Source organism: Gilbertella persicaria, assembly GCF_025201335.1.
Source record: "Gilbertella persicaria strain CBS 190.32 chromosome Unknown B0P05scaffold_2, whole genome shotgun sequence".
Lineage (NCBI taxonomy): Eukaryota > Fungi > Mucoromycota > Mucoromycetes > Mucorales > Choanephoraceae > Gilbertella > Gilbertella persicaria.
In genome coordinates this window covers 138,988-164,137 of record NW_026251963.1, presented here as the reverse complement: position 1 = coordinate 164,137, position 25,150 = coordinate 138,988, and the positions used below count along the sequence as shown (strand labels likewise).

The 25,150-nt window shown below is 36.5% G+C and overlaps 10 protein-coding genes across 10 annotated transcripts; 3 read left to right on the top strand and 7 right to left on the bottom strand.

The window, feature by feature from the left end:
• Nucleotides 1-1,415: 1,415 nt before the first annotated feature.
• Nucleotides 1,416-1,920, top strand: B0P05DRAFT_461002 (Tctex-1; the record flags this gene model as incomplete). Its single annotated transcript, XM_051574048.1, has 4 exons — nt 1,416-1,478; nt 1,542-1,665; nt 1,718-1,795; nt 1,850-1,920. 4 exons carry the CDS (start codon nt 1,416-1,418, stop codon nt 1,918-1,920), a joined length of 336 nt encoding a protein of 111 aa, XP_051439288.1.
• Nucleotides 1,921-1,928: 8 nt separating this feature from the next.
• B0P05DRAFT_522312 (Metalloenzyme, LuxS/M16 peptidase-like protein) lies at nt 1,929-5,700 on the bottom strand. Its single transcript, XM_051575956.1, has 15 exons — nt 5,575-5,700; nt 5,487-5,525; nt 5,408-5,444; nt 5,313-5,349; nt 5,050-5,265; nt 4,857-5,007; nt 4,542-4,810; nt 4,205-4,495; nt 3,969-4,144; nt 3,653-3,925; nt 3,528-3,598; nt 3,099-3,478; nt 2,882-3,044; nt 2,200-2,831; nt 1,929-2,152 (listed from the first exon to the last, which is right to left on the bottom strand). Exons 1-15 carry the CDS (start codon nt 5,681-5,683, stop codon nt 1,961-1,963), a joined length of 3,036 nt encoding a protein of 1,011 aa, XP_051439287.1. The 5' UTR covers nt 5,684-5,700; the 3' UTR covers nt 1,929-1,960.
• A 132-nt stretch (nt 5,701-5,832) lies between these two features.
• B0P05DRAFT_522309 (glutamate decarboxylase) lies at nt 5,833-7,876 on the bottom strand. Its single transcript, XM_051575955.1, has 9 exons — nt 7,840-7,876; nt 7,694-7,790; nt 7,622-7,637; nt 7,533-7,548; nt 7,449-7,483; nt 7,260-7,397; nt 6,861-7,211; nt 6,077-6,810; nt 5,833-6,026 (listed from the first exon to the last, which is right to left on the bottom strand). Exons 1-9 carry the CDS (start codon nt 7,868-7,870, stop codon nt 5,885-5,887), a joined length of 1,560 nt encoding a protein of 519 aa, XP_051439286.1. The 5' UTR covers nt 7,871-7,876; the 3' UTR covers nt 5,833-5,884.
• Nucleotides 7,877-8,964: 1,088 nt separating this feature from the next.
• Nucleotides 8,965-10,037, bottom strand: B0P05DRAFT_461110 (kinesin-domain-containing protein; the record flags this gene model as incomplete). Its single annotated transcript, XM_051574053.1, has 3 exons — nt 8,965-9,433; nt 9,487-9,879; nt 9,922-10,037. Coding segments are annotated over 3 exons (978 nt in total), but the record flags the coding sequence as incomplete, so codon positions are not given.
• A 2,692-nt stretch (nt 10,038-12,729) lies between these two features.
• B0P05DRAFT_601512 (uncharacterized protein) lies at nt 12,730-14,889 on the bottom strand (the record flags this gene model as incomplete). The annotated part of the gene is made up of 10 exons (XM_051583253.1): nt 12,730-13,028; nt 13,088-13,233; nt 13,284-13,714; nt 13,767-13,885; nt 13,944-14,100; nt 14,167-14,234; nt 14,287-14,364; nt 14,456-14,572; nt 14,631-14,773; nt 14,796-14,889. 10 exons carry the CDS (start codon nt 14,887-14,889, stop codon nt 12,828-12,830), a joined length of 1,554 nt encoding a protein of 517 aa, XP_051439284.1. The 3' UTR covers nt 12,730-12,827.
• Nucleotides 14,890-16,002: 1,113 nt separating this feature from the next.
• Nucleotides 16,003-17,655, top strand: B0P05DRAFT_522294 (Ssl1-like-domain-containing protein). The gene is made up of 5 exons (XM_051575954.1): nt 16,003-16,236; nt 16,288-16,802; nt 16,852-17,008; nt 17,049-17,219; nt 17,268-17,655. Exons 1-5 carry the CDS (start codon nt 16,037-16,039, stop codon nt 17,449-17,451), a joined length of 1,227 nt encoding a protein of 408 aa, XP_051439283.1. The 5' UTR covers nt 16,003-16,036; the 3' UTR covers nt 17,452-17,655.
• B0P05DRAFT_522293 (uncharacterized protein) lies at nt 17,645-18,561 on the top strand. The gene has a single exon (XM_051575953.1). The coding sequence runs from the start codon at nt 17,660-17,662 to the stop codon at nt 18,488-18,490; it is 831 nt and encodes a 276-aa protein (XP_051439282.1). The 5' UTR covers nt 17,645-17,659; the 3' UTR covers nt 18,491-18,561.
• Nucleotides 18,562-19,121: 560 nt separating this feature from the next.
• Nucleotides 19,122-19,625, bottom strand: B0P05DRAFT_460901 (60S ribosomal protein L11; the record flags this gene model as incomplete). The annotated part of the gene is made up of 1 exon (XM_051574042.1): nt 19,122-19,625. The coding sequence occupies one exon, from the start codon at nt 19,623-19,625 to the stop codon at nt 19,122-19,124; it is 504 nt and encodes a 167-aa protein (XP_051439281.1).
• A 2,739-nt stretch (nt 19,626-22,364) lies between these two features.
• B0P05DRAFT_576766 (40S ribosomal protein S8) lies at nt 22,365-23,181 on the bottom strand (the record flags this gene model as incomplete). Its single annotated transcript, XM_051581728.1, has 4 exons — nt 22,365-22,610; nt 22,676-22,985; nt 23,039-23,111; nt 23,178-23,181. 4 exons carry the CDS (start codon nt 23,179-23,181, stop codon nt 22,365-22,367), a joined length of 633 nt encoding a protein of 210 aa, XP_051439280.1.
• Nucleotides 22,882-24,959, bottom strand: B0P05DRAFT_93915 (SPX domain-containing protein). The gene is made up of 6 exons (XM_051583904.1): nt 24,658-24,959; nt 24,346-24,611; nt 24,133-24,300; nt 23,939-24,090; nt 23,753-23,895; nt 22,882-23,704 (listed from the first exon to the last, which is right to left on the bottom strand). Exons 1-6 carry the CDS (start codon nt 24,851-24,853, stop codon nt 23,352-23,354), a joined length of 1,278 nt encoding a protein of 425 aa, XP_051439279.1. The 5' UTR covers nt 24,854-24,959; the 3' UTR covers nt 22,882-23,351.
• Nucleotides 24,960-25,150: the final 191 nt, after the last annotated feature.

The window sequence follows — 25,150 nt, the reverse complement described above, 5'->3', positions numbered from 1 at the left end:
GTCGTCCCTAAATCAATAGAGCTTGCCACGAATAGACAGGTACCCCTCAGAGGTGAAGCATGCTTAAGAGAGACTACCCTAGTCGCGAAACTAAAATAGAGACTACAAAAGGATCTGCATCCCAAGAAAGGACGAATGACTATCAATCCCAGTAACCTTCGCTACTGCTTTCTGCTAGCACCATCGCAGTAGCAAAAGACCAGGATTGCTGCAATATCCTAATAGCCACACATACAAGAAATGAGACTACCAAGATACCACGAACAGGGTTAAACTTATTACTATCTGATAGATCCCTCCCCACAAGTGAGAAGAAGGTGCCAAGAAAAGATAGTAACCTTCCAGCGTTGGGAATATTTGGACTTGGACTGCCAGTGCGCATAACTAAGATGGAATACCCCCTCGGACAAGACCATAAGTCAACCCTTACGCGTGTTTATTTTTTACATAAAATGCGCCAAATAAACAGAGGCTGTCTTTACAAGCAACTCAAAAGTCGCAAGAAGCAACAGCAATAGCATTTAAACATTCTCTCTTTTTTAAGGAAATCGGCCTGTGTAAAGAGTGATCGCTAAGCAATCTTACAAACAGAACAAAGAGGCTATTGTATATCCAAGTTCCCCTATACAGGCCTCAACCCAGCAAAGTGAAGTTGGTAGGGCAGCTCAATAAGCAATGATGCGTACTGAACCTTTTAACTGGAAAACGATGTTTGTTTAACGCTATCAAATTCGGCAAGACCCTTTTGGAGAGAGAAAAGGGCAAGACTATCTTGATAGAGAACGTAGTTAATCCTAGTTCATCATCTCAAGGACACTAGTATCGTTTCCCTATAAGAGGGCAAAAAACAAACACGTTGAGAAGCTGTAAAAAGAGTGTAAAAAGAAAAAAAAAGGCTGACGCGTCCTTTAAACAGAATGATGGTGCGCCCTTATTCAAACTCAGTTAAACTCAGCAAATTTCTAGAACTATCTCAGGGCGTATATCTACCCATAACAGTATAAGCATATGAAGAAATCTGCATACTTCCTACTCAACTAGTTCATTAAGCTAACGTAATATCAGTAGCCTCTCACAATATAAGAATATTAATTTACGCGACTTCATTATAATTAGAAGAACTGCAGCAAAGACGAGTTATTTATCACCATATGCGACTGTTGAATACATCTGGGGATGATCAACGAAGTTCTCCATAAAATGAGGCGGGGTTAATGGTGATATGAAGTTGTAGATTAATTTCTCGTGACCATTGACTTTTTGTGGTCAAGGAATTTATTAACCTTTTTTTTTCTTTGTTATATTTTTTTAAAGATGGATACAACCAACAAGGATTCCACATCATCAGCTATTAAGTCTGAAGTAAGATAAAACACTTGGGGTGGACAACAATAAAGAACGCGCTCTTTTTTTTAATGGCTTTAATTTTGCAGGAAAAAAAATTCAATTCAGAAGAAGTTACAGCTATTATCAAAGAAGTCAGTAAGAATACATAAGAAGAACATAAGCAAGCATGGCATTTTATTCAACCCAATCCTTAGATTATAGAAAATACGCTTGGTGATGCAGAATATTCTCATGCCAAAGTAGCTACATGGAGCTCAAACATCATTGAAGGATGTCTGAACAAATTAAAGAGTATGAACTCAAATTATAAATATGTTGGTAAGTCCAAAAAAAAACAATTCTAAACGTACAACTCATCTCTTCTTGTCAGTTACCTGTGTGATTCTGCAAAATAAAGGAACCGGATTTTATACAGGAAGTTCTGTTTATTGGGATAACCAAAATGATGGTAAGATCACCTTGCCAAATTCTTTCAATATCTCAAACTTTATTGCTATTATAGGCAGTGCTAGTTACAGACATGAATCTCGATCTCTGTATGCATTGGTGAATGTGTTTGCATTAAACTTTTAACATAAACTTGTTTATTTTATTTTTGATTAAAAAAATATGTCTAAACAATACCATCAATAGTAATGTCATTTAGCGCAATTGATTTCATTCCAAATCCTAAGCGTTCGAATCCCTTTTGAATATCTACAATTTTGTTCGGTGTACTGACTACAACTACATTGCTTGTATTAGGCTTAAACATATTGACAAAATACTTGTTCAAAACGTGTTGTAAATCATCCATAGTAACAGCCTAAAGATAATCAGAATCTCTTTTTTTTTTTTGGGGTAGAATATTACCTGAATAGCAATCAATAAGTCCCTATTGTATGAAGCAGGCATCTTCTTCAATACTTGGTTTACAAAGGATTGAAGAGCTGCACGATCCATAGTGTTTTCTTTAGCAACCAAACTATAAATAACAGCACTCTTTGCACCATTGACAGCAGAAGTATCAATCTCCATTTCATGGTTGGCTAACTGTTCAATCACAATCTTGGCCTGTTCAAAAGCCTTGAAAGCATCAGGAGATCGGAAGACAGTAAAGTTGATTAGACCAGCTTCAATGTTAGCATCCAAGAAGCAAGAATAAGCTAAGCCTTGTCCACGAATCAATTTCCAAAAGATGCCTTCCATAGTATCCAACAATTCAATCATGACCAAGAGGGGAGCAATATCAGAATCCTCAAATCGGCTGGGACCCTTTACAGTGTGGTATGAAAAGGAATTTTCAATACTGGGTAAAGTCACAATAAAACCATTGTTGCCTGGCTCCATTCCTGCAGGATAAAGCACTTGTTGAGAAAGTGTAACTGATGCTAATGGCTCATATGTGCTGTTGGGTGGAGCAAAGCTTTTGAATGCAGTTCTGGGTGTTTTGAGGCTCAAAATATCACCTGTAACATGAATTCTAATGTTCTTGGGAGAGCACACTATATAAATAGTTCAGATGGAACAGAAAAAAGAAAAGAAGAGAACTTACATGTTGTGCGGAATTCATTCAATTCTTCCAAGACAGAGCTTGGATTCTCTTCTAATCTCTTGACGACATCTTGTAAAAAGTTGTTTTGGAACAAAATATTACGTGCACTATTGACAGACTTTTTAGGATCAACTTGAAGTGCTCTCATAGTAGCATTGCCCATCTGAATAAAATGTCACTCATATGTTTCTTTTTTAAAATAGATAAAGTGACTTACATCATGACCATCTCTTTTAGCTTGAGGAATATCGTTCAAAATTTGAGAAGCAACAATCTTCAATCTCTCAGGTGTGAGCTTGGTGTTCCATAAGATATCACGTAGCCATTGGATTGACTTTTCAAACTTGGAAGACTTAGCCTTTAAAGTAAAGACAGCAAATTCTTTAAATCCAAAGCTTGTTCCAAGTGATGCTTCGTATTCGACTGTATCTTCACCTAACCCTTTGACAACATCTTCATAACCAATCAATTGGCCATCTTTTTCAATAGGCAAAGAAAAGATAGCTTTCAAGAAGAGTCGAGTGTAAGGAAGTAAATGTGAAGGAATGGAAGAAGCACTAACATGTGCTGAAAGCTTGACAAAATGCGACTTGACATCTTAAAACGATATAGATTAGATTTCTCTACTTTTTTCTTGTTTACTTACGATCATATTGAATAAACAAAGGAACGTCAGTACTGTTATCTTGGTTGATATGGTCTTGGACTTCATTTGATCTAATGATGCTTAAGTGAGTATGATTTCATGATAGCTGATTCTTTGTTATTTACAAAGTTTTGTCATTGTTTCTGGCAGTGATCACATTAATAAACTCGATAGTAGAAGCTGAAGGTATTTTGAAGCCTTCCAAAATCTCCTTTGGAACAGGATAATCGTTTTTAGCCATAGCGTCATCGAGTTTCTTTTGTAGTTCTGCCAATTTCTCTTCGCCAAGTTCAGAACGTTGCTTTTCAATACGATTAGTTTCTTCCTCGGCTTGTTGTTCAGCAAACTCGGCAGAGGGCTTACCAAACAAAGTGATATGAGGAGCATCAATATACCACCTATTTAATAGAATAAGCAAGAGAAGGTATCATTTCTACTTACTTTTTAAGTATCTTGAGCCAATCAGCAGCTGTGTACTTGGCAAGCATATTAAGAAATTCTTGATCTCTTACAGCGTTCTTCAAATCTTTACCATCAGGTGACCCATAAAGGAAATCAGAAATAGCAACGGCGGCAGCAGCCGTACCATGAGCATCTGTTTCGGCACTTTCCAAAAGCTTCATATTTTCCAATAAGTCAATCATGCACAACCATTATACTCTTCTTTTGTGTCTTACCTTCAATGTTTCTTTCTCAATCACAGTTGACATTCTTGTCATGTCAATATCGTTTGTTTCAACAAGACGCTTAAGTAAGTCAAAGAATTCATTAGGGAAGTTTTCAATTTCTTCAAGAGGAACACTTGAGGCAGTGAACATCAGAGTCGATTTTAAATGATCCGTGATATGGAAATCAACGTCTGTACAAAGAGCATCTTCTATTTCAACAAATTCCTTTTGCAAAACAGATACAGGAGAATCAGTGAGATATTCATTCAGGACTTCCAATTCTTTTTGTTGCAAATAATCCTACATATTTACTTCATAAGAAACTGTCTATCAACAAACTACTTACATTGCACATAGGACCATTCCAAGCAATCAGGACAGAGCCCATAGATTCGTCTTCGTCAGCAAATAATACAGTTTCTTCTACATTCTTTTCGAGATTAGGAAAATCTCCAGTGTTTACCCAAGGTCTTTGCATTTCAGGAAGAGGTCCCTTGCTCAAGATAGATTCCTCAACAGGTTCCAATGCCTTTAGGAGTTCCTCTTTATCAACAGTACCAGTAACAATCAAACAGAGATTATCTGGTCTATAATAAGATTTGTGATAATCACGGACTACAAGAGAGATCAATTCAACTTGCTATTCGATTTTCCAGCTTACTCTTTTCAACAGATAATTCTCTTAATCTTTCCATAAGACCACCAGTTTCAGATCGATATCCACACGTCTCAGGGTACATGATTCTCTTCATACGAAGATGAAGTCTATCATCTTCCAAGTTTTGACATCCTTGCATTTCACTGTAGACAACCTAGCTTGCATAAGTATTGTATTTCTCAAGAGATCGACTTACACCTGCATCTTCGCCCTTGCCATTGATATGATGTACTTCAGTATGGTAGCCTGTGTCAGTGAGGGTAGGGTACAAGATATGATCCACATAGATAGGTAAAAGCTTCAAGAAGCCTTCTGATCCAGCCGTGGTAATGGTGTAACATGTATGATCGACATCTGTCCAAGCATTTGTACCTTGTGCAATGGCGCGGTTGGCTAATGAATCAAGCACACCCTATATTTGAATGATGAGAAAAGGCCATGTATGTTTCAGCTTATTACCTTGTATGGATACTGTTGACTTCCAAGGAAAACAAGACTATCATGAAATTAGAAAAAAAATGAGCTGAAATAAGAAAAAAAAACATGCGACCTACTGTTCTAATGTATGAGGACAACCAAAATCATCAAAACCTATCAAATTTGAATATACGCGTATTATTGTTATTATCTTACTTTCTGTGGCTAAAGCAAAATAACCATTGACAAGTGGGCCTAAAATAGAAAAGTGTCGGTTGTGTAAAAAAAAAGTGTGTTCTCTAACCTTCAATATCGGCCAACATAACTGTAAGACCAATCTTGTCACTTCTGAGCTTTGTAAATGTAACTCCAAAGTCTGTAGGAACAGTACAGACTTCTTTGAAGTTTGTCATTTTTTTTTTGATATCGTTGGTTGAAAAAGAATAAAAAAAGAGAAAGTATGAGATGCGCGAAACTTTTTTTTTTATAGCAAATGAGTCAATTCAAGGTCAGTAGACGATACTTTGGTAGCTTTTTTTTTTGTTTATAAAGCATATGATCATTTGTATATAAAGCACTTTTTTTTTTTTGTTTATTAAACAAAATAAATAAAATTAACAAATGCCTTGAACTGGTTTCTTGTTATCTTCGGTCTTTTCATTGGCTTCATGTTCAGCTTTCTTGGAAGCCTTGACTCCAGCCTTGTTAGAATTGGAAGCATAAAGAGAGCTGTGGGAATGCTTTTGATGATGTTTACTAAACAAAGAGAAAATGAGTTACTTGTATTTCTCTTACGAGTCACTTACCGTTTGTTATTAATAACTTCTCGATCTGTGTGGTCCAAGAAATGAAGAGCAGCCACAATATCTTTGACCAAAATTTCACAACGAGAACGAGAGAAGTCTTCACGAATAACAACACGGAGCAGCTTGATATGTTCTACCTTGGGGGCCATTGTGTAAGCAGGAACAATCCAGCCACGTTCACGTAATTTGGTAGACAGATCAAATTCATCATAGTGCTGTTCTCCCTTGAGACGGAAAGCCACAAGAGGCAAGCCACGACCATTGGTTTCACTTAGGATCTCAAAGCGACCAGTTGACAAAAGTCTTTCTGATAAATGGTCAGCGGTGTCAGTCAAGTTACCCATGATTTTCTTGAAACCACTTTGACCCAAGCGAATGAGAATATAGTATTGTGCAATGATATGAGCAGCACCTTTACTAAAGTTGAGAGTGAAAGAAGCTTGATCACTACCAAGATAGTTGATGTTGAAGATCAAGGATTCAGGCAAGTATTCCTTACTACGCCAAATAGCAAAACCAATGCCAGCATAAGTCAAACCATACTTGTGACCAGATACATTGATGGAGACAACGCGATTTAATCTGAAATCCCAAACAAGATCAGGATTGACAAAGGGAGCTACCATACCACCAGATGCAGCGTCCACATGGATGTTGACATCCCATCCATTGGCTTTGTTTTTGGCCTCCAATAAGGTATTGAGTGTCTGAACATCTTCATAATGACCCGTGTACTAAAATAGAAATGTTTAGTCAACGCTTATTTTATGTAACCACTACTTACAGTAGAACCCAAAATAGCACAGACACCAATAGTGTTTTCATCCACAAGTTCAGCAGCCTTGTGAGGATCCATGTAGAGACACTCTTCAGTACATTCAACCTCTCGAGATTCAATTTCAAGATAGCGAGTGGCCTTGTGCCAAGCGACTTGACAGTTGGCACCCAAGACCAAATTGGGCTTATCGATAGGCAGGCCCTTGGCTTTACGAGCATCTTGCCAACGACGCTTCATGGCCAAAGTAGCCAAGATGATAGCTTCAGAAGATCCAACAGTAGAACAGCCAAGCGATTCTTCATCAGCACTGTGCATGGGAGCATGGTAAAGACGAGCAAGCATGTTAACACAACGGTTCTATAATAGATGAGTCATCTATTTGTTTCCTCCAAAGTAGATACTTACACAAAGCTCGACACTTTGAGGGTATTCCTCGTAGTCAATAAAATTCTTGGAAAGGTTTTCAGCCATCAATTTTTCAGCTTCATCTTCCATATAAGTAGTAACAAAAGTAGCGAGGTTAAGAGCTGGGTTGCCGTCAAGCTATCACATCATTTTAGTTCTATATCAAACGCGTTTCGCTTTTATACTTACTGCTAAATCATCCTTGATCAAACGGTATGCAACATCTAACAAGTACAAGTTAAAACACAGAAATAAGACGATAAGGCCACTTACTGGATGGCATTTCCTCCTGTTACACGAATGATGAAATAGAGAATCAGTTTATGCACAAATAAGCCCAACCAATGTGTTACACAACTTACCTCAGGCATTTCAAATCTATAAACAAACAGTATGAGTAAGTTACTCGAAAATATCAGTCACCTGTTTCTTACCTAGGGATATCTTGAGAAGCCCATCGAGTACCATACACAGTGGTACCTACAGATTCGTGATGAAGTTCACCCTTGTTGTTGGTTTCTTGGAGACGGGCTTACATACATATTATTAGAATTGGATTCAGTTAATCTATCTTACTTACCATTTGAAATAGCGTTAGAGAGGAAGACCATTGTAATAAAGAATAGTTGAGGAAAAAAAAAAGAAAACTTTCTCAAGTAGATGATGAGCCTTTATATAAAGTTCAATTCAACTTTTGTGACACGTAAACTCATCGCGAAGTATAATGATGACTCGAGTATTTTCCAATTCTCGAGATACAGTCAAATATACGCTGAATACATTCAATCTATATCATTTTTAGAGGACGCTCATGGTATATTTGACGCGTCATATACAAACATACATACTGCAAAAGCGTATTATGACATGAAGATTGCCTTTAGAATTGCCCTAAATATTCAGTCTCCACCATTGGCTTACCTTACCCTTCAGTGACGCCAAAAAGTTTTATTGGTTTAAATGATCATCATTACGTCGCTATTTTTCATTTCTCAGTGGATTAGGGATGATAGTAAGACAATTTAGGCTGAAATTGACCATTTTAGGGGATTTTAATTCTTGGCAGATATATATATATACAGGAACACATTTATTGAATTTGTGTGTGACTTCTTTTTTTACCTCTGATATCTGAATAAAAAAAACAGATTAGTTTAATTGAGAAATAGCTACTATACTTGCCTCCATTTTTGACTGTAGGTTCATTGTCTTCTTTTCGCATACTTGACATGAACAAATCCCATTTTTTGTCTATTTCTCGATGTAAATCTTTGTGAAATTGTATCATGGAAGCAATTGATTCGTCGTGTTTCTTATGAGTAGCTTCCATTTCTAATTTTAGTTGGGCTTCTTTCTCTTCTGCCATTTTTATTAGGCTTTGTTCTCTTGCTCTAGACTTTTCTTCCAATGTCTTTAAATCTGCTTCATATTGTTTTAGTTTCCTTTCCTTTTGTTCATTGTCGTATTTTAGAGTCTTAATTTCTGATTTGTTGTTTTGTAGTAATTCTTCAGTCTCCAATAGACGAGCATGGATCTCTTGTACTTCATGTCTTGCTTCTAATTTTGCTTGAGTAGCTGTTCGTCTTTCAAATTCATTCTGCTTTTGTAATTCTTGTACTTGTTCTTTTAATTCAGTATGTTTGTTGATCATATCATCGTACTGCTTCTTTGTTTGGAATACACCATTCTTTTCATAATTGTTCCTTAGTTCATCTTGAAGTCCTTTGATTGTATCCATAAGTGAAGCCAAATGCAGTTCACGACTGAATGGCATGTTGCTTTCTGGTCGATTACATATGCCTTTAGCATGACTAGCATAGTCTAAAGTACTCCGAATTTCTTCTTGACTTTGTTGGCCAGGTGCAACAGTGGCAATGATACACGTCTTGGTACGTCCTCCAAGTGAATCTTTCAAGAGTCGAGTCAATTTACTTTCGCGATAGGGTATATGTTGTGTTTGGTCTACGAGGCAATTGATCACTCTTCCAAGGGTGAGTAAACTGCGATTGATATTGGCAGCTTCACGTGCACGAATGTGCTCTGAGCCAGATGTCCTGCTATTCTCTGAACCAGCCAGATCTACCAGGTTTAATTTGCCTGTCAAAATCACTTCTTCACCAGTTGATTTTCGAAAGGGTTGATTGACTGTAATGGTGAAAATACAATGGGATCGACTAGAGAACAAGTCAATAACAAAAAAAAAGGGGGACAGAATGATAGGTCTCACCTTGATTTTTCATTGCAATTCGTTGCAGCTGTCATACGCTTCTTGACACCTCTTTTCATGATCTCAAGGCCATCTTCAGCAGTGATGATAGGGTGATCTTTGACCCCCTTGACTATCACATTACTGCCATTGTCGAGAATTTTTACTTCTGTTCGATCATTTTCGGCACTAAGAAGGTCACGTAATTCTTCATTGTAAAGCTCTAGCATAGATACAGTGACATGAGCCTCTTTTTCTTGTTTATCAAGTATGCGAAATAGATTGTAAATAGTGCGTGGAATGACACCTGCATTGTTGGCTGCACTGCCTCTCACTGATTGCCTTAAATCGCCTTCCATTGTGTATGTCTTGCCTGTGCCTGTTTGTCCATAAGCAAAAATTGTGCAGCTAAACCTATCAAACAATCAGAGCTGTCTCTATGCCAACAAGTCTTACCCCTTTAATACGTCTTCGAGGATAGGTTCTGCAACACTTTGATATACTTCTTGCTGTGTGGTTTCTTCTTTGAAAATGCGATCAAAGGTATAGGCTACTTTGTTTGTTGTGAGCATCACTTGGGCTTTCTCTTCACTATCGATATGTTGTAGAACAGTTGATGCAGTTAAAGAAGCTGGTCCTTTACAACGAAGTACGACTTGAATATTTGATTCTTTTTCTACAGGTATCATAATAGAAGGCGAACTTCTTCCATTTTGTTTTGGATTATCTACTGGTGATGCTCGTAACCTCCTCACGGTTGCTGTAGTTCCGTTTCTGATGGCATGCTTGTTTATTGTTGTATTGAAACCTGCTGTTCTCCTTGCATGTGAATTGCTGTTCATTGAAGAACGCATGGTGGTAGTGCGTTGTGGTGGTCTATCAGGAATGTCTAGTCTTTTTATTCTTTTGGGTGGATTTTGGTTCATCATCAACAGCAAACGTTCAATAAAAGTTTTCCTTCACCATGGACATCATTTTGGGTATAAAAATGTGACTACCTGTTTTTTTTTAAACCAAAGCGCGTCTTTGGTTTTGCAGAAGCTATCATGTATGCAGGATTCGCGTTATTGTAAGCTTTGTCAGCAGAAACACACCTCATTCTTATACATTTATAGTAAGCATATTCTTTATTAAGAATGACATAGATCTTTTATTAAGTCATATTCTTTGCGCTACACGAAATAAACAAAAAAAAAAGCGATGTCAGTTTTATTACCCTACATGTTGCTTTATAAAAGTCAGATAGTTCACGGATTTTTTCTTTTTCATTGTAGTAACAATTGAATTGAATTAGGATCAGATAAGGGGTAATCATCCGACAGCTACCAGTGATTCGGTATCATAGAAATCAACATTTGATTCAAGGCACACCAGAAAACTTATTTCCAAAGAATGACATGCGTAAATCAACTATTCAAAACCTACCTCTCAAAGAAAGCATAATGATAGTGTATGCGGCTCAGTCGAAAGTTAATATGTGTAGCTTTACGCTTTATTCACAAATATTTGTGACACTTTTGGAAAATATAAAAAGCAAGCAAAAAAAAAATGACATAAAATCTTGAAAGAGATTCTTACAAAAAAAAATGAAGTAATAAGTAGACAGAGTCTTTCCGTAAATAAGATATGTACTTGCATTGAATAACAACAAGTGGATAAAAAGGGAGATACTTTAAAGCTAACAGTAATTTTATTTTCGAAACCTATACATTTATGCTTCTTTTTGGAATAGACGGAGTATTCCCTCATTTTAGTCGATTCAAAAGAAAAGATACTGCTATCCAAGTACCATTTATATGAATGACCATTCATCCACATCCATATATCCACACTTTGTGGCTACTAAATAGCTTTTGATTCCATTTGACACATTATATACTTAATATGCTTTTTGATCTTTAATTTATGCCTTTTTCGAGCATCAAACCTATTGTACAATCTTAAATCATAGACTGCATTTTCTTGAATAAGTCTCCAACATAAACTACCTTTCTTTCTTGAATCAATCTGAAAAACAATAACAGTATCACTTGCAAGAATTCTCAAAATAAACCATTATTCCTGCCTTCTAATCTCCTCCTTTTGAGTTTCTTATGTTTGAGCATACATAAAAGAACATATTTATGCAAAAATACAGCAAGTTTTGAAAAAGTGAGAAAATCGTCATTTTGCCTGTACTATTTGCAGATCTTCATTTCTCACTATTTTGCAATTTGTGAACGATAGAGACGTTGCAGATATAGCGTGTCTTAGTACGAATTGTTTCTCTAAGTCTATAAAGCACACTCAATGTGTCGCATTTGCAAAAGCACTATAAAAGATGTATACTACAGCTCAAAAACAGAAAATACGTTTTTGAAGGATAGCTCACTATCTTGCTATTCAACATGCTGCGTTTTTTGCACCATTCAATGCGCCTTATTTATATATACCAGTTTTGTTAATACACTTTTTCGATAGCTCTTCGTTTATAGACACTTTTAGTCCATCATCTCTTTTATGTTTTGGATGAAAAAAAAAATAAAGTCATCGTATAAATGGAAACTAGTGTATGTGAAGCAAAGTGACTAGCCATATAAAACATCTTCAAAATAATGCTTTTGTGGAAGCATTCAGCACGATTATATGAGTCTTATATAATCCCAATAAAATAGCCGTCATCTGGGCTACCCTTTAATATGTCCTAAAAAAGACATGTTGAGTTTTTCGTTCGTTGCTCCTGAGAGTCAGTACTTTTTATATCTTGTCTTGTTCAATGCTACAGATGGCAATACCAGTACCACAAGTAAAGGACATCATTCCAAAATGTCTTCAATTACTTGGCACTTGACACAATTGCTGATACCTAAGAGATACAACCTTCCACAAGGGATTATAGCAAAATATGGACCACCACCAAGAGTGACCAGACCAACTTACTAAAAAGTTCTTTAGACGAAAGAAAGGTGAATTTCTAAAATCCTTCATGAACATACTAAATCAAACTCAGGCTTTTTTAGGGGACACTCCACTTATGCCAAGCTCTATAAATACAATCCTATATGACAGTACCATCCAATCCTATCTAAATATTAAAGCTATTTTAAGTGAACCTAAGTCATAATAGCCTAATAACTGACTTAATGAATAAATCTTCCATTGTTGGAATAAATATTCCAATTTTGAATGCATATTTCTTCTTTCGCTTACGTAATAGCGCGAAAAGCAAAACATATATATTTTCCTTTTATTAGGGAGAGAGAAAAGCTAAAAGTCATTACTAGAGCCTTGTTAAAGATTTATTTTTATTATAGAAAGTGTCAAAATAATAAACGAAAACAGTTTATTCAAGAACCAAGAGGGCGTATCAAGCCTCTCCTACCCTAAGGATGTGGAGGAGAGTAAACAGGGCCCAAGTTCAACATACCATGGACATCATCTTCTTTGGTCAGCTTCAAAATAATTGGACTAATGACTTCATTCAAAAGTACAGGACGCTCGTTGCTATATCTGTATTTAGCCTTGGTAGTACTATGTTCTTCAATCAAGGAGGCAATGCTGCTAACAGATTCTTCAACCGTATGCTATTTTGACAACAGTTTTAGTACTCTTGCATGAATTTTATTGTTGTACTACACATTACCTTTAATTGCCAGAAGAATTGAATCAAGCTAGGTACAAAGTCTTGTTTGTCTTGGAAGTCTGGCATGATTTGAAGGTAACACTCTCTCCAAAGATCAAAAATACCTTCTTTCTTGTAACAGACTGACCATAAATGAAGCTCTGTGTCTATTTTTAGAAAAACTATTAGAAATTGTGCAGTATGTATCGAACATTACCCGCAGCTTGAATGAAAAAAACCTTGACCTTCAAAAACTGTTCAATAGAAGCAAAAGCATAATCATCGGCTATGTTTTTCAGCATTGACAAATTACCAAACACAGCTTTGTGATGATCAAAGTTTATCTTGGATTTGTCTTTGTTGATGAAATTGCCGGATGTCTCAAGTACCAACACTTCGAGTTCTTTGAATCCAAATAGCTTAACAAGTCCATCAGATTTATATTGGCATTTATCGTCAACATAGAGGTTGGATTTTTTTAATTGTCGACTCATTGTTTTTAAAATGGGCTGACCTTGAGCAAAGTCAGCTTTACAGTTATGAATAAAAATGCTTTTGCTTATGACATCAAGATATGGCCATATAAAGAGTTGGTTGAAAGCATCCTCAGATGAGTTATAGTCAATGTATGATTCATAAGACTTTTGCCTAAACATAGATTGATTAGTTTGTATAAACTCTAGAAAAAGACTCAACTCACACTTGCTGGAGAAGCTGTTCAAGAAGTTTTAGATTGGCAGTAATATGCCGATTATCTTCATTAGTTAATAGATATAGCGTAAGAGCCTCGATTTGCTTCTTGGCTTGCATTATATCGTTCTAAATCCATCACATTAGATTGTCTTTGCAATCATGCTTTATACTAGCAAATACTTACAGATTCAATATATTTATCAATATACTGATGGAATGCTTGAGGAATTGAGTCAGGCATTTCTGCTCGTCTCTGCATATGTCTTCTGTAAATATCTCGATCTAGATAAGGCTTTGGAGAAATGCCTATCCCAGATCTAATAATATTATTTGCTTCAGGGCTACATAAAAAAGAACGTTGCTTTCTGTTAGCCTTATCTCGTCGTAATTGTGAATGTAAGAATTACCTATATGGATGGAATGCGTTTTCATGGTTTTTAAGAAACTTCAACCAATCAACCCAAACACTCGGATCCTAGGAACATACATAATAAGTGACACCTAAGGTTAAAAATCCAACAAATTACCGCTTCCTCTTCAATGTTTCTCTCATCTTTCTCTTCTTGTTCTCTTTGTGCTTTTTCTGCTGTTGTTGAGCTCTTCTTCTATCATAAAGGTATTAGAGTTTTTATGATGTAAATGTTACATTGTGATACGAACATGAATGCTGCTTGGGATAATATTTATGGTTTCGACAGCGCTACAAATTATACTACCATCGGCAGAACCGTTTATTACAATAGAGTGGCTCGAAGTCCTTCTTTTCTTAAAGGCTCGCTTGGCCAGATCGCGTTTCAGCTTGGCTTTTTCTGGCTAATATATTTCGTATCTTATCTTTTTTTTTTTTTTTCATTTAGTGTTTTTTTCTTACTAGTCTCTTCTTTAACAAAGCACGGACATGCTCTTTGATTTTTTCAGGCACTTCAGATAACTGAATTATCCAGCTTAGATCAAGGTGATAATCGTCTTTTATTTTGGCAATACACTTGGACTTGTTGATATTATCGTGAGTTCCTTCAAAATAGCTAAAAAAAACTCCACTCGCTTGCACCATTGGTTGCAAAAAAGTGTTTCGACCCTTCTTTAACAACTGGAACTTTATAGGACTTTAGATCTTCTGTCAGCGGCATGTTGTTTTGAGAGAAGGAAATGGTTTTCCTTCACGCGAATATCAAGGACAATAAAAATTCACCAGCTTTGTGACTCATGTTTATTGAGAAGATGCATAAGGACATCAATATCAGTGCAAAGTACCTCTTTAAATTACCAGTGTTTTTAAAACAATAGGTCAAGTTTATTCAATAAAAATAATAAGAAATGAGCTTTTAACTAGTTCCTCTCAATGGGACTAAAAAAAACCAACTTTATTATGGGGAAGCGCCCTTTCTTCACTAGAAGTCATAAGCGTCTTGCTTCCTATGATATAGAGAGTGTCTTCCAAATCATAAGTGCCTTGATTTCTCCTACCTTAAGGTTATCTATGTTCAATCAAAAAAATAATTAGTAAAGGTAAGATGATTTCTCCTATAAGCTTAAACATGAATGATATTAAGGCAAAACACTCTCGATAGACACCTTGCCTGCAAAGCAAACAAGTCAACTCTTTTTTCATTTAGTTGCGTCCTAGCTAAGGGTATCTATCAAGTCTACGGAGAGTATTCGCGATAAAAGCCAAGTTCCATGCCTTACAAAAAGCCCTACAGCATAGTCTTGGCGGTCACAGAGTCAAAAAAAAAAAAGACAAAGCGAAACCGCGTTTGTTCATGAAGGAGAAGGCACTTATAGGAATTCAAGATGAGTAGATACTTAGCTTTAAAAAAAAATAGATAAAAATAGTTGACGCGTTATGCCTATAATTGAGGCTTATTTCAATGCTTTAGAATTAAATTCAACTATTTGCAGCTGAGATACAGTAAACTGAATTACAAATCAGTGTGTTGGACGAAATTGATGGCATCAATTCATATTCAAATCAATTATACAGTTCAAGATGTGTGTTATTTGCTATGAAATCATACAAGTTAGTCATACAATAAATTAGATTTAAAGGCTATATAGCTTTTGTAATATAGATCTATTGAGTCCCCTTGACATAATTATGAAGATGTTATTCCTAAAGACTTGTGATGACTATCTACTCTACTCTTATTGAACTTCCGGTGTATAGCTCATTATTCAAGACTTCAAATAAGTTACAACTGAGATTCAATACCAAATGTGACTATTGAAACCTTTCAATGCGTCTTTTGACTACGACAGTCCTTTTCACTTGTTATAATGGGCCCTCGCAAACCAGTAGACGATGAATATATTGATGTAGATGATACCTATGACGGCAATCAAGATGATGATGCTGGCAATGGAGGTTATGCTTGGGAAGAAGAATACAAGCGAAGTTGGGATATTTTACAGGAAGATGCAGAAGGTCGTCTAAGTAGTGTTGTCTCTCAGTTGCAGCAACAAAGAAAGCGTCGAAGGTGATAATACTTTCTTTATTGACCCTAGTCACTCACCACTGAATCTATTAGACTTTTAAAAGATACAGCTATTATTCAACGTGGTATTATTCGACACTTGTTTCTTGTGATTGATTTATCTGAAGCCATGAATGAAAAGGATTTACGACCAAGTCGCGTTGAACTCACATTGACCTATGCTCAGCAATTCGTGATAGAGTTTTTTGATCAGAACCCAATTTCACAGCTTGGCATCATCGTGACTCGAGACGGAATAGCAGAGAAATTGACTGAATTAAGCGGGAATCCCACAGATCATATCAGAGCCATTAAATCAAAAAAGAATACAGAAACAAGTGGTGAGCCCTCACTGCAGAATGCTTTACAACTGGCTAGAGCAAGTATGTTGGGTGTTCCCAGTCATGGATCTAAAGAAGTTTTGCTGCTATTCGGATCTTTGACGACATGCGATCCAGCAGATATACACGAAACAGTAGATTTACTCAAGAAAGAGATGATACGTGTGAATATTGTTGGGCTTGCTGCTGAAGTACAAATTTGTCGTTTGATGGCTGAATCTACAAAAGGTAAAGAATTAGAAAAAAAAAAGAAAAATCTTGTTGATTACTTTATTAGGCACATACGGTGTTGTATTGAATGAGGCTCACTATAAAGATTTACTGTTTGAAGTAGTCCCCCCACCAGCAGTGTTACCAAACAAGAATACATCCAATTTAGTCATGATGGGATTCCCAAAACGACTTATGGAAGAACACGCCACATTTTGTGTTTGGTAAAAATAAGACTAAAATAAGGAGTTACTAAGAGTTTAGTCATTCCAAACTGACATTAGGAGGCTATGTTTGCCCCAGATGTAAATCCAAAATATGCGAATTACCTAGTGATTGTGATATTTGTGGCTTAACATTAGTGTCATCCCCACACTTGGCAAGATCCTATCACCATTTATTCCCTGTGCATAATTTCGATGAAATCAAAAACAAGTAAGAATCATCCAAAGAAATACGAGAAGGTTGACTAACACCAATAAGTAATCACGGAACGCATTGTTTCTCTTGTTTGACACAATTCGACAAACAAGAAACATCGGGAGGCAAATTTTCTTGTCCAAAATGTGCCCAAGAATTCTGTTCGGAATGCGATATTTTTGTTCATGAAGTATTACACAACTGTCCTGGTTGTTGGAGTGTAGGAAAGAAGACCAGTGGTGCTTAATGTCTCGGGAAATTAGTGGGTTTACAAGAAAGGGCAAGAGGCAGATCATTTTTCTAATTGATGAAACTTAACTACTCCTTTCTATTCCTTTTATTTCCTTTCATGTCTATTAACCCTTGTAGATAAAATAAGCTCATACATTTTTTTTCTCTATATAAAGGACCTGTTTTTTTTTTCTTTTTCCTTTTTGTTCTTCTTTACTTTAACTATGCTTCAACAATTACCTCCAGAAATCTTATTCGAAGTTACATCCTATCTATGTTGTCAGGAACTTGCTTCTCTACGCCTGACATCTCGTTTACTCCGCACTTATTGTGACCATCCTAATAACTGGAAGAACATTCAACTACATACAAATTCCTCAGGACAGTTATGGAAACTAGATCAACTCAAGAAGGTCATTGGTCCTCACTTAGCGCATATTCAGTCCATTCGTATCTGGGGTGTCCGTGATAATATTGTGCATTACATTCTATCATCTTGTTACAACTTGAGACACCTGACGATTTGTGGTTGGACAACTTTATCAGATCATTCGCTTCGGCTTTTACCTCCCCGATCATTAAAGGTTAAAACTTTGGCTCTTATTGGTTCCTGCGAACACACCAAGTTTGCCTCGATTGATGCAAGTACTCTTAGTAATCTGTTGGCCCAATGCCCTGAAATGACACACCTTGTACTTGGTTGCGAACTCCAAATGAATGCAGAGACATTAGTAGCTGAGCTTGAAAAAAAGGTACAACAGACGCATCTGCTTCGGTCTGATCTTCAATCCTTCACATTGGCCACCAAACGAACATGGTTAAATGAACACGTATTGCGTTTGATAAAGATCTATCCGAGCATTCAAAGTATTTACTTATTGCCTGATGCAACCATTGGATTCTGTGCAGAACAAGAAACCCTTGACTATTGGATGACAAACAAATTGGACCAAATTATCAAAGCAGAATCAGCGACACCAATGCCTATAAAAGACAGTGAAATATCTTTAATCTCCAATCATCATTGTATTGTGTACGACAAATCTTGGTCTTAATGACATTATCCAGTATTATCTTTCTGTAGCTGGAACTCAGAATCTATATATATATATATATATGATATAATACCATGATAATAAAATACATTGTAAATGCAAGTGCGCGCTTTCTTACCCGAAATACATCTTAAGGAGTGATAAATGAATGTATTTCAGTCTCCCTTCTTTTTAGCTGTATCACAAACAATGATTCGGTTCTGCCTGTTTCTTCATCATTGAACTGACAGATAACCAATTACAAATCTTTGACCACTGCGCGCCTTCATTCTTTATAGCCAATAAGATTGGCATATTTATTCCCATGAATATCCCAAATAAGGTATGTTTGATGCTTGACAGCCTGCGTCAATATGGTTTCCCTTGTCTAGCATCTTACAAGTTGTTAGGACAACAGCGAAAAGCCAAGAACAAACAATGTTTATTTTTGGCATATACAAACAGGTCATTATTTAATAAGAGGCAAATATGCACCAATGAGCTTAATTGTTTATGCAAGCGAATGACAGAAAACACGCATCATGGACCTTAAAAGTCATACAACTACCCCCCCCTCCTTATTAAACTAAAAACAATACTTATGTGTGCTTCATAAGGAAAACAATCGAACGATTTTATTTTGAGAAAACATTTAGTTTTTGTTGGAGATGATACCATCGAAACGGTTCTTGAACCATTCTTGGGATTCTTCCTTCTTGATACGGTGGTTAATACCAACCTTGGACTTGCAGTGCTTTCTGCGGGAGACACGGTTACCAGGACGACCCATGACAACGTAGTAGTCCATACCGTAGATACCAATGGAAGGATCGTACTTGATACCCAAATCAATGTGTTCGTCAATACCGAAACCAAAGTTACCAGTTTCAGAGAAGTTACGGGCCTTGAGTTCGTATTCCTTGACCTTCAAACCACGTTCGAGGATTTCTTCAGCCTTAGGACCACGGACAGTAACGTGAACAGAGATCTTTTCGTTACGACGAATGGAGAAAGTACGGACAGTGTAACGGGCCTTGGAGTAGACGGGAGTTTGACCAGTCAATTGTTCAAGAACCTTGGCAGCACGAGTCAATCTATCACCAGATTCACCAACACAAATGTTGAGAACCAACTTTTCGATTTGGAGGTTTCTCATGGGGTTCTTGGTAACCTTCTGTTCTTCGGCGCTCTATCAAGTTAAATGTTTAGTCATGTTCAGAAGAGGAAGGGACGTGCAATGTCGATAAAGAAAAGTATGTATGCTGGTGGATAGAAAGAGAGACGGAGGGGAGTTGTTGATTGAGGTCATCATCATCCATAATCATATCGATTTATTATAGCATCAATCCATCTACTCTTCATCCATTGCTTATACACTTCTTTATCGAATTGCGATCTATCATCATACCATTGTTGGACTATTTCGAAGCTAAAAGAGGGAGAATCACACCTTAATGGCACACTCAAGGATAAATTTGATTAGCCGGACCCCACTGTCTATACAGAAATGTGCGATCCGGATAATTTCAATGTCTGATATGCAAAAAGGTTTTCCTGTTATCTATCACTAGTTATTAGAAGCTGAAGAGTGGTGCATCAACTCTACACAAAACTTGTAAGTCATTTACTGATCTAGCAAAAGATGCATTCTTGTTTTCAATTTTAGTGCGAAGCCCTGTCACCAATAAAAGTATCTCAGCGTGTGTTTCTTCATTACTGACCATGAATACATCATTACTCTAAATCAATGCTTTGAATGGATCAAGTCTTCGTGTGCCTCTTTGCAAGTCAAGTGAGTCATGATTGATTGCAGTTCAGCGGAAATTGTTGCTTCGAAAGAGTTCTTTGCCGATGTCGATATTTTACTTTGCCATTGGCATATGAAGCGTGCTTGAGAAAAGCACATCAAGTCCTCAATAAGATGCACATTATTTTATTTCATTGATTTACTAACGATCTATCGCTTCAGATCAAAGAACCCAAGGCAACTCATGAGACAAATTCAGAGCACCAAGCTGTTATGTTTATGTTTAAACGCTATGATGCATGCTGCCACTTCTGAAGCTTTTGAGATCTTTTATCAGTCTTTTGAGAGACACTACTATAAACTGCCTCAGTCTCTTCCTGAACATCAACAGTGATGAAGTTCAAAGTATAAGTGTTTAATTTTCTGTAACCGTTTATTATAAATAACAATACGAATAAAATTATATGTAAACTTGCTTTCTCTAAGCATAATCTTATGACAGGAAAACAACCTTATCTTTTCCTTGTCCTGTTTATCCTAGATAAGAAACATTCTAGGCACTCATAAGTACTAAAACTATTTATTTAAACGTAAACAAAAAGAAAAGGAAGGCATTTGCTGACTCAATTGATATTTAGGATGTTTTTTCAGTGATATCTATTGTTGTTTACTTGCAAGTCTTTTGCGCTTGACTACCATAATATTTAGGAAGTGACAAATTAGATGTAGATGTAATTTTTGATTAAACAATAGATTAAATATGGTAATAATCTAAATCAATTTAGTAAAGAGTGTATATGTAAAGATGATATACAGAAGTAATGGCCCGTGATTATGACAGTCTTTAATGTGTCATTTTTCATTGCCTGATCTTACAGTACGGAGTCAAACCGTAATGACATTTGATAGCTGGATGTTTTCCTTTTTTTTTTCATCAGTATTGTCGCTTTTTTTTAGCGTTTTCTTTTACTAAACCACTTGATTATCTATAACAAGAGGGAATATTGTAAAGAGACACATCTACACTGTAAGTATAGGATGCGTAGCTCAAAGAAGAAAAAGAAAAAAAAGCTTCTTTACGAAAGATAAACAAACACCAATACCTATAAGTTTGAATAAGCGAAAGTCCAATGAAGAAACATCAAATTCAGACTCTGCAAAGAGAATCAAGCGACAATATAACAGTGATCCTGCCTATCTTACATTCTTTGACAAATCAATGAATCATTATATCTCTACTGCGATCTTGGACAAGATGAAAAGCAGCCAAAAACTTGATGCTGACCTCCTGAGATTCGAAAACGACTTCACAAGTAAGACGAGACTTCCTTATGAAATCATAAAAAATGCTGTATTTTTTGCTAGTCTAGAGCCTAGCGTGATGGAAAACAATAGCAGCAAATTAATAATTGAATTATGGAAGGATTATGTTGACAATCATTTTGACTCCATTGCCAAAAACCTTAGAAAAAGAAACCCTTCCTTTGCAAAAGCCCCCTCCCATCCTTCTTCCTCATCTGCTTGATCAGAATTAAAGGCCACCATGGATATGGGGGAAATGTCTCGAAGAAATGCGTGGAAAAAGAGGCAATGTTTGTATCGCTAACGAATACAAGATTTCATAGACATGCATCTATTGTTTTAAACACCTAGAACACCCTTGTTTTGTAAAGGAAAGGAATGGAAAGACAATCAAAAGATCAATGAATGTTATCTTGATGTGTGTCAATCCTGAATATGTCTCTGTAAAGCCCTTTCATCTCTTGCAATAAATCTATCTGGCTCAGCCTTGTGTCTTCTCAGAGTATCTATCCCCACCTCTCTCAATCTAAAATCAGTCAATACGAAACTAAAGAATTCAAGATTTAAGCATCTGTCCTTTTGCAAGAAGAGGAGAGTAGCCAATTGCGAATAATTAGGTAAAGTTCTTTTAAATTAGAAACTCATCCAATCTCTAATTTTGATGCATTTAGCGATGTTCTTTTCCTGTCAAAAACTTTCTATGGTCTATCATACTATGCAGACACACACTCATAAAAAAAAAGCCTTAAAAATATAATATTTTTTTTTGACAAGATTAAAAAGCATTTTATTTTATTCAAATTAAAAAACCAACAGCTTAGTGCTTCTTGCTCTACCATATCAATGTTAATATACTGATTTATGACTCTCCCTTTTTTTAATTCTTACCTTGATCTTACGGAGGTAGAATTCGAGTTCTCTACCTTCGAGAATGTAACCATCACAACGACCAGATTGACCAGGACGAGAAGAGATGACGGCGTAGAGACGACCGGCATTGAATTGGTCGTTCAAGAGAGGATCGATAGCAGCAGTGGCAGCACGAGCAGCAATCTTCTTTTCAACGGCCTTGGACTTCTTTTCAGCAGATTCCTATCATAAGCACATATTAACACATCTATACCCCTTTTTCTATCTCATTTCGATCAAATACTTACGGCTTCATCAGCCTTCTTCTTACCGAGAGGAAGAGCGTAGTGAGATTCGTACCATTGACGGAAAGGAGTGGCATCAATTTGGATAACAGCACCCTTGACGAGAGTGTTGGTACGGACCAACTCGTTGTTAGAGGCGTTGTAGACAACAGTCAAGACACGAGTCTTGCGGGAGATACCTTCAGAACCCCAAGAGAAGTTACCAGATTCAAGACGAAGGGCACGACGCTTGAAGTTACCACCACGGACACGAACAAGGTGAATACGCTTAGCTCCCAACTTGGTGTTGGCAGATTGGCGACCCAACTCGAACCTTAACAAAAGATAGTTAGTATCAACAGAGAAGACTTTTGTAAAGTTGCTTACTTTCTCTTCTTTCTGTATTGATCACGTCTAGCACCGGTAGCGCTACGCTTGTGGCGAGAATCACGACTGATACCTAGTTATCATGGATGATGGATTAGCTTTGTGTCTATGGATGGATGTACGCTGTAGGATGCTTTACCCATGGTGTATTTAGAGAAAGAACTTGAATGCTTCTGTCTTCTGCTTTCATTTTTGTGCTTGATTCTCTATACTCCGAGGAGACAAGCTTTCCGGACCAGCCATCAAGTGGCTTATGAATCTCAGCCGGATAAAGTCCGAAGCTGTAGATGAATGCGTTTCAAATCATGGTTTATTACATAATATTACAATTCGATTCACGATGGGATAAGGTATTTCTGTTCATGGCATGTTGATAATGGATCATTCTCTGAGAAGGTATAGCCTGTCTTGCATATTGAATCTTTTCTTTGTCCATACTGGCTTGTTCTTTTTCATTTTCTTTACGCTTTTCTTTGATTTCTTTAGGGAAATACATCAACATAAAGTTTTGCAGTGATTGATCAAGGTTATTTGCATCTGCATTCCCCACGGCATCTTCTTGTCTACATACCGGGCAATTATAAAGGCGTTTTCGATGTGCCTTGATTAAGCAGCGCACGCAAAAAACATGCCCACATTCTAATCGAATAGGTCTCCAAGCAATGGCTATTCCATTGTATGAATAACAAATTTCCTATAAAAAAAATCACTTACAGAAACAGACAGGACAATCATAATCATCAGGCTGAGGTACAATGGCGATAAGTTTTGTTTGAATCATATTAAATAAAGACAAAAGAATGCCACCCACAAAAATAGCATTGTTTTTTGCAAATGTTGGGAATTCAGAAGTAGCACTAGACGAGTGTGAATCAAAGGCTAAATGAAGAGAACAATTACCTTAATCCACTTTGCTTATCATGCTTTTTTAATATTTTTATCATGGCAGTTTGATTCAATACTTGAAAATGCTTAAAATGAATTAGTTGCGCATTGATGGTCAAGAATTGAGCTAAAGCTTGTCTAGAGTTCTTTGATGACAAGTTGTTTGTCTATGAGGTGTTAGTGACGCATTCTTTTGTATTCATGATTACCAAGTTTGTTTTCTTTAATTCTTGTGTAAACCATTCTAATTGTTGTTGACTGTGTTGATAGGATGCTGCTGTGTCCTGATTTTCATTTCCCGGCTTAAAGATAGCAGCTTCCATGTAAACATGAAAGATTTCTCGCCAAGCATATAAATCTTTCTTTTGCGGAGACGCCTATACAATGTCAATACACACATATCCATAAAAGTAAAGACCTACAGCAGTCGTCAATTGTTCCTCAAGTGAACGTATGTCTGTCATAAATCGATCCTTTTCTTTATCGTGAAGTACTGCAGCATGCGATAATTCATGTAGAAGCAAGTGAAAAAACTCAGAGTCTCGTACGAGTTCAATCTTGATAGACAAAGGTTCGGTATTGGATTGTTGCGTGGTGGGTATCAGCTTAAATAAAGCAGGTTCGTCAGATAGGCTTGTAGGATCATCAATCGTGATTTTAATACAAGGGTGAGGATCTTGATCATCACCTAATCATGGATATGAGCTAAACAGACAGAAATACAAATGATTTACCATCAAAAATATAATCTAAGCGCATGGCTTCTTCTGTATCCAACGTATTTATCCATGCACTAGACAATCCTCGAGACTCAAGTTCATCTACAACCAATCGGATTGATTTCTTAAGTGTTTTGTAGTGAATAAGATGCGGTCTCCAATCCTCTGGCAAATTAAAAGCCGCTGACTCCATCTGCTTTCCAAACTTCATTTTTTTTTATAAACAATACATTTGAAAAGAAAGAAGGCACAGTAAAAGATGAAAGACAGAGAAAAATCTTTTAATAAATGACCTATCATTGAGAAGAGAACAACTCAGATATCCAATCAAAAGGAAAATTGCTTACCCTCGTGAGGAGTCTCAATCTAGAAAGTCAGTCTGTAATTTTAGCAAATGGTAACAGGGTTCATTCAGTTTTTTTTTTTTTTTTTTTTTTGCATAATGTCTTTTCTAGGGCAAAATTTACTTTTGTAGTTTTTAGTAAAAATCAACACAGTAAGTTCATGC

Bases quoted from the DNA above. Each gene is read 5' to 3' on its own strand.
- B0P05DRAFT_522312 (XM_051575956.1), bottom strand. From the start codon at position 5,683: ATGACAAACTTCAAAGAAGTCTGTACTGTTCCTACAGACTTTGGAGTT. The intron at 5,526-5,574 runs GTTAGAGAACAC...TTTCTATTTTAG, and splicing joins TATGTTGGCCGATATTGAAG to GCCCACTTGTCAATGGTTAT. The intron at 4,145-4,204 runs GTAAGACACAAA...GAAAATATGAAG, and splicing joins TTGAGAAAGAAACATTGAAG to CTTTTGGAAAGTGCCGAAAC.
- B0P05DRAFT_522309 (XM_051575955.1), bottom strand. From the start codon at position 7,870: ATGGTCTTCCTCTCTAACGCTATTTCAAATG. The intron at 7,791-7,839 runs GTAAGTAAGATA...TATGTATGTAAG, and splicing joins CTCTAACGCTATTTCAAATG to CCCGTCTCCAAGAAACCAAC. The intron at 6,027-6,076 runs GTAAGTGACTCG...CTCTTTGTTTAG, and splicing joins GAAGTTATTAATAACAAACG to TAAACATCATCAAAAGCATT.
- B0P05DRAFT_522294 (XM_051575954.1), top strand. From the start codon at position 16,037: ATGGGCCCTCGCAAACCAGTAGACGATGAATATATTGATGTAGATGAT. The intron at 16,237-16,287 runs GTGATAATACTT...TGAATCTATTAG, and splicing joins CAACAAAGAAAGCGTCGAAG to ACTTTTAAAAGATACAGCTA. The intron at 17,220-17,267 runs GTAAGAATCATC...AACACCAATAAG, and splicing joins TTCGATGAAATCAAAAACAA to TAATCACGGAACGCATTGTT.
- B0P05DRAFT_522293 (XM_051575953.1), top strand. From the start codon at position 17,660: ATGCTTCAACAATTACCTCCAGAAATCTTATTCGAAGTTACATCCTAT.
- B0P05DRAFT_93915 (XM_051583904.1), bottom strand. From the start codon at position 24,853: ATGAAGTTTGGAAAGCAGATGGAGTCAGCGGCTTTTAATTTGCCAGAG. The intron at 24,301-24,345 runs GTAGGTCTTTAC...GACATTGTATAG, and splicing joins AGGAACAATTGACGACTGCT to GCGTCTCCGCAAAAGAAAGA. The intron at 23,896-23,938 runs GTAATTGTTCTC...ACACTCGTCTAG, and splicing joins GATAAGCAAAGTGGATTAAG to TGCTACTTCTGAATTCCCAA.